Consider the following 15,415-nt stretch of genomic DNA (forward strand, 5'->3'; position numbering starts at 1 on the left):
TTATAATTAAGAATAAAGGCTGTGAGTGCCCATTGCCATCATTGAACACTTCATGTCAACATCAAGGGCTTTGATTTAGAAGATATCGCATGACATGAAGTGCACAGAAACATAAACGCTCTTTCTTGTGTAATGACGGATTAGAAATAATTTTTCGGTACGTATACCATAATTAATTGAGGTCTAAATATCATATTTATCTAAACTAAACACTTTTCTTCCGAAAAAAATAAACGTCAAGGCCTTGATATTGACATGAAGCGTTCAGCGGTGGGATTTTTGTTATTTTTCGAAACTGTAGATGTCCACAGAACTGTTTACATCACTTTGTAATGGGTTACATTATGACTAACGGATCCGAATTTTTGTTGAATCGAGTAAAAAGTACCGTTATAAAACATATGTGAAACATGTTCGGTATTGAAAATATCGGCTACTATATACTCTACTCGCCTACAAAAATAAAATTTACATTTCCTCTCCTATCGTTAGATATAACGGTATCTGTAGGCGAAATTCTATTCAAATGAGCCGGAGTGTATATCTATCGCCAGCACGAAATTCTATTCAGATTTAGGAAAGTTTGTGAAAAGTTTTCGAACGTATTTATCATTTATCTAAATAACATGATATTTAAATGTATTTAAGGTAGTATCCCTTTTGTGTAACGTAGTTGATATACGATTCCAAGAAACAATCCAATATCGCTTTAACATGACAAGGCCCACAATGAATCTTGGTCCCTTTTTCATCCCAAGTGTACACTTACGTCCCTGTAGTGTCACCTGGAGAATTGCGTTTAACATCCGTTAAAAGTAGTAAGATAACATGTGCAGCGATTTCCGTCCGGCTGTCCATTTAAACTTTGTAATCGTCACGAAATTTTGGGGGTTCATCCTAGAGGGAAGAAGCCTGTTGACTTTGTGTTGGTCGGATCATATTCAGGGGTCGGAATGGGCATACAACTTATTTGGAGTGTTTTATTTTGATGTGAATATCTCCGCTTCTTTAGAGAGTATTCCTAAGGCAATGAAAGCGGAAAAATTCACGTTTACAACAATGCAATGCAGTAGGTTGGCATAGGTTTCATTTGTACCAATTGTAATGACGAATAGTACAGCTTTGGTTGGTGGCCTTCCAAAATCAAAGCCTGGCTATGAAAGTAAAAAATCTCACCTTAACGAAGATATCGCCATAGTCGGTATCACCAGTACATCCCATTTTTTTGTAGTCACGCTACAGGTCGCAATTTTGATCGGATCGTCATGAAATTTCTGGGCTGATGGAGGTCTCAGAGAAGAAGAGGGCTATTGATTTTTCTGTTGGTTGGATAATATTTAGGGGTCGGAATGGGCAATAGACTAATGTAGAGAAAAATAAAACGTTTTGTTCTTATGCAACTATATCCGCTTATATAGTCCGGTCAAAATAGACATTGAAATAGCAAAAATTCCCACAGACCTGAATTTTGGTGGAGAGCTAGGGTTTGCCATTAGAAGCAACGTCCTAAAAGTCCCCATCGATCCCATATGTGTAAAAAAATTATTCGGGGTCAAAGGTCAAATTTTAAGGGGTTTTCAGGTTTTCGGATTTATTTTTTGAAAACGGTTGATCTAATCAAAAAATGACTAAAGTAAATATTGTAGACAAGAAAATTATCTACAAGTTTGACTTTTATAATTTTTTCCTAGGAGGAACCATTCTTGATATATAGCTCTTCTATAAAACACATGATTTTTATGCACTTATAAGGGAAATATGCACATATTCAGACGAAATAAACGAAGTAATCGGGTCTGTCCCATAAAAAAATATATATTTTCTTGAAGAACGAAATTATAGATATCTTCTAAAAAAAAAATCCAAAAAAATCGGAGTGTTAGAGTCGTTTTATGCAAAAATAGGCCAATGTTAGAGTCATTTTATTCAAAAATAGGCCATTTAACCCACATGGAGGGGTTGTTGCACTGATTACGGAAATGTATAATTTTCAACGGTTGCAGATCCGGTTCGCCGGTTATTCGACCCGAAAGGCCAGATTTAAAAACCGGGTTAGACCCGGTTCTACTGAACCGATTACTGCAAAGTGGTTCGCCTCATAATGTACTTACGCGGCTAATTCTTTATTTGACTTTAGATCGCGATATCTCAAAAATGGTAAGTCTTTTTTAAGAATCATAAAGACAACTCTTGTAGACAATTATTGAATCTACAACTTTTACTTTAGCCGGCTTTTGCTAAGTCTTACCCTTTTTGAGAAAAATTAAAAAAAAACTGAATAATGCCTCCAAAAATGACCTTTGACCCCGAATAACTTGTTTTGCACACATGTGATCGATGGGGACTTTTAGGACGTTGCTTCTAATGGCTAACCCTAGATATCCACCAAAATTCAGCTTTGTGGGAATTTTTGCTATTTCCCCCTTATACGCATGTCTATTTTGACCGGACTAATAGTAAGGGTATCCAAAATCAAAGTCTATCAATGGAAGAAGAAGGTTCAAAGGTGGTCAAACAATGGAGATATCGCAATAGTCGATAAATATCCCTTTTTTCCCATTGTTCTTAAACACGCAATAGGTCGCAATTTCGATCGGAACCTAATGAAATTTTTGGGGTTGATGGGAGTCCAGTCAGGAGTCAGAATAGGCAAAAAACTTGCATATGTGCAGGAAAATTCAACGTTTTATTCTTTTGCTAATATATCGGCTTCTAATAGGGGTATTCCAGAAGCAATGTCTATCAGTGGAAGAACAACAAAACATTACCTTATCAATGATACAATGTAGGTTGGCGTAGCATTTTTATACCCTCAGCATTTATGCTAACGAGGGTATATACAGCTTCACACGGGCAAAATGTGCCTCATCGAAATAATGGTTGTAGATTCCAAGTATGTTTAGACGAAATGTGTTTCAGACAATTTGGAGTTGATTTAGCAATGCCCGTCCGTCCGTCTGTGTGTCTGTCTGGCTGGTGTGCACGATGAGCCGATTTGGTCCAAAATTTGGCTTCCGTAATATTTTGTCCAAACTTAGTTTAAGTTCGAAGATGGGTTATATCGGTCCACTCCTTCCGGTACCTCCCCCACAAAAAGTTCGGAAAATTTGTGCGCATGATAACTCTTAAAGGAAATAACCAGACATAGATGAGGTTCCAATATGGACTCAATCGGTCCACTCCTTCGGGTACCTCCCACACAAAATTTCGGAAAAGTTCAGTTTAGGACCTGCCCTCCAATCGCTTTGATTTTTCTTGTAGCAACTTGTATTCACTGTCCCCCATACGAACGAATAAGTTTCATTAGGGGCAAGTCTATAGTTCCTGAGAAAATAGCCTGAAAGTTGAAAAACCCCCTATGACACCATGTGTAGTGGTCGGAGCGCAAGATAATTCTCGAACGGACATGCCGATTCCGTCCAAAATGTGACCTTCGTAATATTGTGTCCAAACTTAGTTTAAGTTCGAATATAAGCCATATCGGTCCACTCCTTCAGGTACCTCCCCCACAAAGTTTCAAAAATGTTTGGAAAAATTGTGCGCATGATAACTCTTGAAGGGAGTGGCCGATTTGGTTCATACTAACACATCCTAATATATCTACCAGATGTAAATCAGGTTCGAATATTACTATATTTGTGCACTCCATCCGGTACCTCCCAGACAAAAGTTCGGATAAGTTCACTTTAAGACCTGCTATCGAATCACTTTGATTTTTGTTGAAGCAACTCATTCGCTGCCTCAATTATGATGGTAAAAGTTTTTTCAGGGGCGAGTCCATACTTCTTGAGAAAACAGACCGAAGGGTGTAAAAACCCCCTAGTGCACCCCCATGTTCAATGTCGGTCCATTCCTTTAAGTACCTACTACGCAAAACTCTTGAACTTTAATCCTAATCAAAATTTTTGTCGGTTCATACGCCCAAAATTTTGAAACCCCCTAAATACATACGTTTTTTGGGAAAAAACGTGCTTCAATTTACACAGGCTGAGGGTATATCTCTTCTTTACTTGTTTAATTGAATTTTAATGACGAATATTTCAGGTTTGTGCATTTCATTTAAAATGACACATAATAACCTGGAAACTCAGAGCTTTAAATTGATCCCAATTGTATTACCAAAAGTGGTCAAATACCAGAGAAATAGACGCTTAGATATCCCAATTTGCAATTTGTGATATTATATTTCCAATGTGGATATATCATTTTCTGCTGGACATATTCCAAGGGGAGAGATTCATAATGAAATTAGACCATCTGTGTTGACATTGATGGTAAAATATCAGAGTTATTGCAAAATGCGCTAAGCTATCCCAATTTTAATATTTTGAAGTATATATTTTAATGGCATATATCTCCGATTCTCTTCTTCTTCTTTTCTGCGAAGCTTCCAATCAGTAGATTGTCGACGGTAGTCAAATATAATATTTTAAATTATTTTAGTTCAGTTAGCTCTAAATCATTTGGTATATTCCCAAAAGAAATATTTACCTCTGGTTAGATTATGCACATGGGTAGTGGTGTAGGGTATCACATAGTTTTATATACCCTCTGTAGCCTTAAGGCTAAGGGTATAAAAATGACGAGAACAAAGCACGTATTGGCCACTACACTAGGAGTGTCGTCCTGTTACCGAAGAGAAGAGCTCAGCATATAGGCCTACACTCCAGTAAGTAGCAAGCAAGGTCTCAGCTAAAAAGGAGAGGGAGGAACGACATACGTAATATTTGATGACGTTACTCATACGTTTTGGTACTAAAACAGTGACCTTGGAACTAGATTACCCAACTCTAGTTTGCAGAAATCGTACAATATACAGAAATAGCCACAAATTGCTTGCTTATGCCGACCATTATTTCATGGATCGATCAGTAAAAAAGTCAAAAGAGGAGAATCTGCTATAGCTATTTGGCAGCAAATGCGATACAACCAAGTTGATAGTATCGACACGCAATGAATATACAGAACTGGTAGTTAAACACTACTATATTCGGCTAAGAAAGCAGTTTGAAAACGAAGCCACATCTTGTCAAATAAAAATCACACTTTAAAAACGCCTGTACTACCCATCCAACCTATGGTTCCGAAACATGGATACTTGCTGAAACAGGTAAGGCGATGATTTATTGACAACGAACTATAAAATCTGACGATGTTTCTTTTTCGATATGTAGGTATTGGCTGGCTAAAATCTTCAAAATAAAAGTGAACCACTTAGCAATGACCGTCAAATAAAAAATCATATTGAAAAGTATACATAGTTGCAAATATTATTCATAATACACGAATCATTTTAACGTGGAGAATAAAATTTTTTAATATTTTTATTCATTTTAACGTGGAGAATAAAATTTTTTAATAAGGTGTTACCTATATTTCGTTTTGTTTGTAATTAAAAAATTCTACTTTCATTTTATAAGCATATCAATATTTCAAATACCCCTTGATATTTGCAAATATGTGTTTTTTTTTTTTGCTTAATATTGACCAGAATTCTATTGTTAAATTAGGTCACACGAACTCTGTCTCTGCCTTTGTCTTCTGATTTGGCGACAGCAGCTTTAACAAAAAATTCGCAAGAAATTTATGCGAATTTATAATTTGCTCGGAATTCTAATGTTAGCCTAAGCGAAAAGAGGACAATATCGATGTTGCGGCATTTCATGTTAACACGAATTCGACCAGTATAAAAGGTCAGAATCTTTATCAAATTATGTTAGTCATATTAAAGTTCTTGACATCTTGCCATCTGAGTAAACCTTTTAAACTCGGAGCGGCTACCGAGAAAAACAAAACGAATCGAAAATGCGTTGGCAATTGATTTTGTTGATTCTAAGCGCTGTTGCTTTGCAAGCGGCATGTAAGTTTATCTTCGCTTGACCAAATAGTTTCATTCAGTTAATATTTGATTTGAATAGATGGTCAAAATGCTCGTCGACAAGTTGGTGGTCGTTATCAATTATATGGGAGAGGTCGTCAATCTGGACAAATGAATAATAACCGCATGCAGGGCGAAAGAGGTGCTATGATGGATCTGAGTTACCTTTTCAACAAAAAAAACAAACAATCACCCCCAACAACAACAACGTCAAAAACTACCCCTCCCACAAGCAAAACTCCCACAACCTCACCTCCCACAACCTCACCCCCATCACCCACATCACCCCCTTCACCCACATCGCCCACATCACCCACTTCGCCCACGTCGCCCACATCACCTACATCACCCACATCGCCAACATCACCCACGGCCACATCACCAACAGCAAGAGTGGAGGTTGATTCCAAGCATTACGAGAATCGTTACTATAAGTACGGCGAAAATGATGACGACGACGATGATAATGAAGAATCAATGGATGATGGTGACTACAACAATTATGCTGTAGGAGGTCATGCTGCAATGGTAGGTCATGTTCAAACTGGCAGTAAACGGACATCATTTGCCCGACGCCAAATGATCCGCAGACAGCGCAGAAATCGCCGTAATCGATTTGGTATGCGCCAACCACGTCTAAAGAAAACACGCCGAGATAATCGTAGTAAACTTCTTGAAGATAGCCAACAGTTTGCTGTCGGTCAAACACAAAGACGTTCCTTCGGACTCAACAACAACGGACGACGAATGCGTATGCAACACCGCAGACGTTTAGTGAATGTAAGACGAAACAAAGCATAAATTGATTAAATAATTTACTACTTACCTATATATTGTGTTTTTATTCCATAATACCTGGAAATGTTTTTTTATAATTTTGGAATTTTACAATTTAGTTCACAAAAAAAGTATATCGGAGAAGCGGCAAGGTGAGATTTTGTTCTGAATAATAATGATATATGTAAGTATATTCGGCTTATCGCAGAGCCCGATCGTGTGTCAAAAATATTCGACACCATTGGTATCCAACATTCTCAAAATATAGCCGACCCTATTACGAACAATTAGGAAAATTTATTCAAAACATTGGTTAAAATGTTGCCTCTTGGTTTATCTAGTGATAGACTTCCGGTCAACTTTTTCACCACGACTATATTATGATAGTCGGTGTAAGTTCAATGGTGTGTTTGTAAGAAGGAATAGCATTATCACGCTATTGTTTTTTGGTGAAAATCGGTTCAGATTTAAATATAGCTCCCATATATATTTTCGGGCGATTTGAGTTATTTGATGCACTTAACAGACTAAATCGGTTCAATTTTGATGAAGTTGCACCACTCTCGTTATATATGTCCAATTTCAATGAAATATGGAAGTATGTCTGTATTTGGTCTAGAAATAAATGTGCCAAATAATATATTTAAATCGGTCGAGATATGGGTAAAGCTTAATATATATTTTACATATGTACAGTAGTATAGGGTATTATATAATTCCATTACTGGTTCGAATTGGTGCCTGCGGTATAGACCTGAATGTTCTGTGGATATCAACCATGCTCCCATGCTGTGATGTTTTCAAAATAACTCAAGACGAGTGAATGTCAACAACATCGGACAGAAAACAGCGAACCTAAAGAAAAGAAGTAAGCACAATACTTCTGCCGTCTAAAGTCATTTTTTGGGCCAATTTTCTGTGAAGTATTGACTTCCCTCCCCGAAAAAATGTACGTCGTAACTAGGACCGCATATGAAACAAATTGGTCAAAATTTAAAAACGATCCTTAGACTGCACTCTTTCCAAATTTTATGTCTGAGGTACTAGCCGAAAGAGTGGTCTTATGTAGTCACTATTCGCACATAATCCGAGTCTGTAAGTAATAATAAACTTTGACCGCGACATAAGTTCACATTTTAGGTTTGTTTTAGGTTTTCGCGATTTTGATTGGAAACCGCAAGTCCTATCGAAATGCAGCTACAGAAAATGTTGTAGCTGTGAAAATTCTCTAGAGGATTGACGTTAATGATTTTTTCCCAGTTTGTACCATTTTTAAGATAAAGAAGCTCAGGTTATATTTTTAGGTTTTTTTGTTAGGGTTTCGCGTTTTTGCATAAATACGGCAAGTCTTATCGATATGGGACCTGAGCAAATATTATAGCTGTAAAATTTTTGTACAAGAATTATGGGATTTTTTCTTAGGCTGTACCATTTTTTAGATATATGTATATGTTTAAATTGGGAAATTGCAGTCATGGCATTATTTTATAAGGAGACGATACAGTCAGTCCATTGTCCCAATTTGAACTTCAATATCTCAAAAATTGTAAATCCTTGGAGAAAGTCATAAAGGCCAATCTTGTAGAGAATTTTCACTGCTATAAATTTTTTTAGAACCATTACGATACGATTCGCGGTTTCTAAGCAAAATCGTGAAAACCTAAAAAAAGCTCTAAAAATGTGAAATTTGACCGCGATTTATTTGAAAATCCCTCCGGAACATTTTTTGCTGTTTTAAAGAACAACCTACTGCAAAAATTTCAACACATTCTTAGAGGAGCCTTTAAGCTTTTCTCTCTCTGAATTTTGTGTGGGAGGTACCCGAAAGAATGGACCGATTTAGTCCATATTCTAACCTGATACATGACTGGGTCAAATAATACAATGAGCAAAGGTTGAACCAATCAGAAACTCCCTGCGAGAGTTGTTTTATAGATTTTAAATTAAATTTCGTGCGGTGAAGGTTTCTTGAACAGAAAGTATTGACTTGCCCCCGAAAAAAATTTACCGTCGTAAAGGCAGCCGCAAGAACAAACTGTTGAGAAAAAATTCAAAACAATCGTCTCGGATCATTTTGCATTTTTATAGCCTCAGCATTTATGCTAACGAGGGTATATACACTTTGATACAACCAAAAATGTGCCACATCGAAATAACGGTTTTAGACCGTTACCAACTCGGTTACTCCCTTCGAAACATATCGTGTCCAACATTTTAGCGAACATATTGGAACTTTTGTAGGGGAATTGAAGTATTTTACCAGCACATTGCTCCACCGAATTTGATGCAATCCGATACCTGGAGTTATTATTCCATAGTAAACCTCCCCTCAAAAAATTGTCGGTATTGGTCCATGATTGGTATACTCCCTATATGAAGTATATCTCGATTTATTTCGGCAGATGTTAACCAAATATTCGAACCGAAAAGGTTTTAATAATGAACTCAGATTTCTGAACACCACCAAAAATGTGAATGCCTCAAACTTTTTCTTTTTTCACGAACATTCAGTGCGGCCCCTAGTTACCAGGATAATAAAAATTGCTAACAGCATAAAAAACATATTGAACATACATTTAAGTTAGGTTACTAAAATTACTTCAAAATATTTCAAAAATATATTTTCAGCACCTAAAAGCGGAGTTAAACTTTTGGCCATAACTGCCCAAAACCCATATGTACGCAAAAAGTTCCTGGCTTCAATTTGGAACTTGTGGCGATTCTTGCATATGCGTGGAAAGAAACTAAAACTTTAAGGAAATCCACACATCTATATTCAATATTTTAATTTTGCCCTTACTTTAGAGGAATTTTTATAAGAAGGAAAACGAAGCTTAGGGCATTTTTCATATCTGTAAGCATTTTTTTCCTTGGAATGTTTAGAAACTATTTGAATATTAACTGAGTAAAACAGTGATGTTCGGCAAAATATCCAATTCGATTTAATTTTTTTTCTATTGTCGCAAGCTGAGGATGTATCTCTAATTTTCGTTAAAGGTTTCTACGTTACTAAACAAACGGCAAGACTTATTGACCAACAGTCAGCTGACTTTATATCTTTTCTCCATTCAACAGCAAATAAAGTTCATTCACCGAAAATGTTTATTAACAAAATTTGCAAATGATATGCAAATTAATTGAATCGAAGAGCATTTAAAATTTTTCTAATTTGCAAACTGAACCTGAAAACTATTTTTAAAATTAATGAAAACAAGTTGTTTGGTTAGTATTGTGTATTAAGGAATTCCGTTATTTGACGTGTAAGTTTGTTTAAATTAAACAATGGAATTTAATTGAAAATGAAAAATCACCAAATATGGTCTTAAATTTTGTTTTGCAAACACCAGCCTTAGTCACAAATTTCAAAATTTCAGGAATTTGGAAGAAGAATAATGAGAATGTTCTCTTTGAAGTTCGTACATACTTTTACACCTATTACGGTCCGCCCGTTTATACCCTACACTAGTATGAGGGGAGGGTATTATAAGTTGTTTTTGGCTCAAGAATTTGTAACACATGTAAATAGCGGTCAATTACCCATCTTTATACGAGTATATGGTAATATTCAAAAAAGTTTTACAATCGTTGAAGTTGAGGTTCACCATTTAATAAGTCGCGAACTGTTAATATATTTTATAAAATATGAATACATTTATATATACTGAAGTGTTTTAGCTACGATCTCATAATATGGACCATAACAAATAATTTTCGTGGAAGCTGCGCTGGTGGTAATATAAAAAAATGGGAAAAATGTGTTGAAGTAATCATGTTTTTTTGTGTTCTTTTTTGATTTCTGGCCAAACCACGCAAAATTCGAACCTGTGCTCAAAGAAAGAACTAAACAATACCCCTTGGGCAACATAGTTCTAGTGTATGACTTTTGGATATATACACTGCATCCCCCTAAAATCGATGCTGACATTTTGAAGTTTTGATTTCAGTGTTTTTCGAATTTTTCTTATAATTAGATGGTGCAACTAGATAATAATCCAAACTAGTTTATAGGATTGTAGAACTCGCGATTCCACGTCGTTTGATGTATATCTCATGAGTGTGCTCCATACAGCTTCCTAGTAATAGGAGTCCAAAGGCGAAAATTTGGTGCGTAAATTTTCTGAAAAAACCTATTTTTTGGCTTTAAAATTTACAACTGTCGTACAGGTACCCCTGAACCCCGCGTGATTTTAGTTTTTTTACGTGCCGGATCTAATAAGCCCGCGTTTGAATCCATCCACTATAACGCCGGATATAGATACCTTGAAAGTAGGAAAATCTGCAAAAATATATTTTGACAATTCCGCGAATTTAACCGCGATTTTCTTTGATTATTTTTGCATAAATGTAATCCTTTATACGCGATTATAATATTTGCCAAAAAGGTGTGTCACAAATTACAAAGATTCAGGAGTAATATCCCTATTTATCCCAAAATAGAATGCGGTGGCACATCCGCAGTTCTTGACGAATCTGTCTAAAATAATTTATATTGACGTATTTTTAATAGGCGGTCATTGAAATCGGATGCACCTTATAATTATATGCACATCGCGTAATTTTTGCCCACTTGAAGGTTTTTTGAATAGTAAGATGCAACTGATGGCACACTTTGGCCACTGAATGAAACATGGGAAAATCCATGCATATTGGTAGACATGGGCTCCCTGTATCCGAAAAGCACATGCACCTCAATCGATTTAAACCAATTCGCGAATTATACGGTTTTTAACTTCTATGTTTTTTCTTTTATTGTAATTTCAATATTACTCTCTACTTCTTATTTCTATTGCTTATCACAGAAAGCAAATATACTTTCACGGTGACTAATTACTTTTCTCGTAGAAGTTTAAGCAAAATACTTCAGGATTTGGATCGAAATTTAGCGAAATAATAGAATAACTCCCAACATTTATTTTTCAAATTTTTCGTATTTAACCAAAAATATATTTTTGAAATAATTTCCAACAATAAGTTTCCGTTCTTTGTTGTTGCTGTAATATGCAAGTTATAAACACGATCTTTATAATTTTTGTCTCACATTTTTCTACGCGTTGTCTAGATTATGTACGTATTTTTAAATTATTTTTTTTAGAGATTTTTTGGACTCTGGTTTAGAATAAATAAAATTTATTCCAAGATTTCTTCAATATTTTTTGTTTTTCCGCGAAAATAAAAATTAATTTAGCAACTATTTTAGCATCTACGGATAGATATCAAATGCTGTTAACGATTCATATATACATGTTCTTATTACAACACAATAGGAATTTTTAAATATTTTTTCTTTATAAGAGAGTAAAACCGCATATAACTTTTGAGTGCAGCATCCAATTTTGTGAACGCGAACAGATTTGAAGCCACGATTTTTTTCGTAATCCATGTACCAAAAATGGCGGATGTGCTCGCCAAAAAAGTTTTTAATTTTTTTTCTATGGAATTGTAAAGGAAATTTGAAATTTACCATATACCAAAATTAATGTCGCAACGAACTAAGTCTATCTGGATCACAGCCGACCAAGAAGAGGGCACACAAAATTCTCAATATTTGCAACTTTTGACAGTGTGTTAGTAACGTTGTATGCACGCATGCTGCAAAACAAAAACAAATCAAAACATTTGTGTGCTCTTTCGTTGCGTTCGGGTCGTGTGTGTGTGAATTGCCGAAAAACTTCGTAACTTTAACAATATCAAAGCACGACATTGATCTGGATACGTGTGTTCGTCCATTCGTTAGCCCGTCTATCCATCTAAACATTTTTTTGCGGGGATAAAAGCCACTAAGAAGAAGAAGCCTATTCATTTTGCTTGTCATATTCAAAGGTCGGAATGGGCAAAAAACTTCGGTCGAGAAGTAGTCAACATGTTATTGTTATGAAAATATCTACGTTTCTCTTAGGATATTTGAAAGGAAAGCCTTACATTGAAAATATAAAATCTCAGCAAAGTAATCTATTTTGTAGGAGTGGACCTAGCAAAAAAGAACTCCTATCAAACACCCTTAATAACGAATTATTTTAGCAAGGGCATGTCACCAGAAATAAGTAATTATTTTGGCGCACCAAAATAACTAGTTTAATAAGTTGTTACGACTTTTATAGCCAACGATTAATAAGATCTACATGCCATACAACGTCATAAGTTAAAAGTCCATGCTTTCAAAACAGAGGGAAGAACTTGATAATAATCGCCAACATGGACAAATCTGATATAAAGCATTTAAGGGTATCAGAAAATAGTTCCTTCTCGGATCCGATAACGTTATAAAGTTACCATAGAAATGTCAGGAGAACGGATTGGGGTAAATCCAGAAACCTGGGGTCTTCACAATTGAGGGAAACCCGTAGTTGAGGAAGTCGAGAGAGCTTTCGATTCCCTAAATAATACTCTCCTGACCTGCTATAAGGACTCTTGTCCATAGTTAATGAAGCGACCCTGTTTCGCAAGATACTGTCTAAGGATTTGAAACATATAGGTGGTATTAGGCGTCTTGACTATTCGTGGACTAACTGGAGGCTATAGACTTTATATCTGCTATCAAGGGTTCACTTCCTGTTGCGCATACTTTGATGGAACTAAAGAGCAACAAGTAAGAAAGGGTCAGTCAATTGGAAGACATTCTAGAAAAAGTTTGAGAGCTATCCTTCACACTAGGCATCTATGTAAGTGCCGGCAGGGTGGTTTGGAGGTTTTAGGCCATTATCTCAGGAAGTATGGATAATAGGGACCGTGAAAGCAACATTCTGCAAAAAATTTCAAATAGACCCGAGGCGAATCCTCAATCTGCACTTTCCCCTAAATGTTGTGTGACATGTACTCGCGGGATGGGATCGATATAGTGCATATTCCAACTTGGTACATAACTGAAATAAATAATACTATGTGCAATGTTTGGACCAATCAGAAACTCCATGTGTTTAGATTCAGAACAATTTGGGCAAAATCCCAACAACAAAAAATATAGCTGCGCGGCGGAGCAAAATTGGAGCCAACGAAAAAATGGAAAAAGGCAAACCGTAAATAGAAAATAGCAAAAATTAGCAACACTTCTTGTAGTTTCCGAACGATATCGGTTTTAAAAGGACACTTTTATTTTTTTCTTATATGGCAAATAACAAAATTCCTTTGCAATTCCATTTGAAAAAAATTAACAAAATTTTCGCGAGCACATCTACGATTTTTGGTATAGAGTTAAAGGAAAAAAATCTGGTTTCAAATCTGCTCGCGTTCACGAAATTGGCCGATGCGCGCAAAAGTTATAGCGGTTTTTATCCTCTTATAAAAAAATATATTTTAAAATTTCTTATTTTTTGTATTGAGAAAATGTAAGTATATATCAGTAACAGCATTTGATACCCATCCGTAGATGCACCAAAATTTCCAAAATGTGATTTTATTTTCGCTGAAAATCAAAAAAATTAAAAAAATCTGGCAATAAATTTAAATTATACTAACTCAGAGTCCGTATAAACCTCTAAAAACTAAATTAAAAATACGTACAGAAACTAGACAACGCGTAAAAAATGTGAAACCAAAATTATAAACATTGGCTTTATAAATTGCATATTATAACAACAACCAAAGTGAAACAACTCATTGTTGGAAAATATTGTTACAAATATATTTTTGGTTTGTTTCGAAAAATTAGAAAAAAACAAGTAAGAACAGACTATAGTCGGACGGGGCCGACCATGTGATACCCTATACCACTATCCCTGTGCACTAGCTTTCCGGGCTAGCTTTTGATAAATGATAACTTTTATTTAAATGTATACATTTATTAAGTAATAAAGAAAACAATAACATGTTGAAATAATAATCTACATACATATATTTGTTCTAAAGCAATAAATGTAAAACAGTAACTAATGCAATACTATAAGTGCAAGAATTTTGTTCTCATGTGAAAATGTAACATTAAACTATGTTATAATCAATTTTATTAAGATAACATATGAAACATATTTGGGCGAAACGCGTCTTCTTGGGATAAAGTTATAAGATGTGCATTAGAAATTTTACCAATTTTCACACAAAAGTTTTGATCAATTTAACCCGCTAAATATTATCCGATCATACCGTTGACTTGCACGCTACTTCTTCATCTCAAACCAAAACTACGTTTAAAATTTCGCGCCGATCGGACTATTATTGCGACCTACAGAGCGGCTACAAAATCGAGCAAAAATTTTGTTTTTGGTCCATTTCATCCCTTTAACATTTCACGATCATCGCCAAAAACTAATCAGTTCTATTCTGGTCCAAACCCGACCTCCATACTAAATTTCGTGACAATCGGTCCATAATTGCGGCCTCTAGCTTGATTACAATTTTTAATGGACGGACAGACGGACGGACGGACGGACGGACACACATCGCTAAATCGCTTTATCTCGTCGAGATATGAAGTTTGGTATACCACATGAGGGGTCTACGACGAATATTTCGCGGCGTTACATGAATTTTTGGGAAAACAAACTTATTATACCCTTTTCCACATTGTGGTATAGGGTATAAATATTTGAGAGTTATCCAATTATTTCGCTAAAATCTAATACATACATTAAAGTATTCTGCTAAAACTTTATCAAAATATATGGTTTACCATCGTGAAAGCTTAACTGCTTACTGTGATAACTTATAAGGATAGGAAATTAGGAGTAATATTGAATTACAATCATTCAAAAAACGTAGAAATTAAAAAGCCTATCCGATTTTGGATAAAGCGAATCAATCTCTTTCAATATTTATGCATATTTCGAT

General features: G+C 35.4%; 1 protein-coding gene across 1 annotated transcript; it reads left to right on the forward strand.

The window, feature by feature from the left end:
• Positions 1-1,580: 1,580 nt before the first annotated feature.
• LOC141397410 (uncharacterized) lies at positions 1,581-6,703 on the forward strand. The gene is made up of 2 exons (XM_073973555.1): positions 1,581-5,860; positions 5,919-6,703. The coding sequence occupies exons 1-2, from the start codon at positions 5,806-5,808 to the stop codon at positions 6,677-6,679; spliced, it is 816 nt and encodes a 271-aa protein (XP_073829656.1). The 5' UTR covers positions 1,581-5,805; the 3' UTR covers positions 6,680-6,703.
• Positions 6,704-15,415: the final 8,712 nt, after the last annotated feature.

The sequence above is a fragment of the Musca autumnalis genome, unplaced genomic scaffold, assembly GCF_047663935.1.
Source record: "Musca autumnalis isolate F117 unplaced genomic scaffold, ASM4766393v1 scaffold_3, whole genome shotgun sequence".
Lineage (NCBI taxonomy): Eukaryota > Metazoa > Arthropoda > Insecta > Diptera > Muscidae > Musca > Musca autumnalis.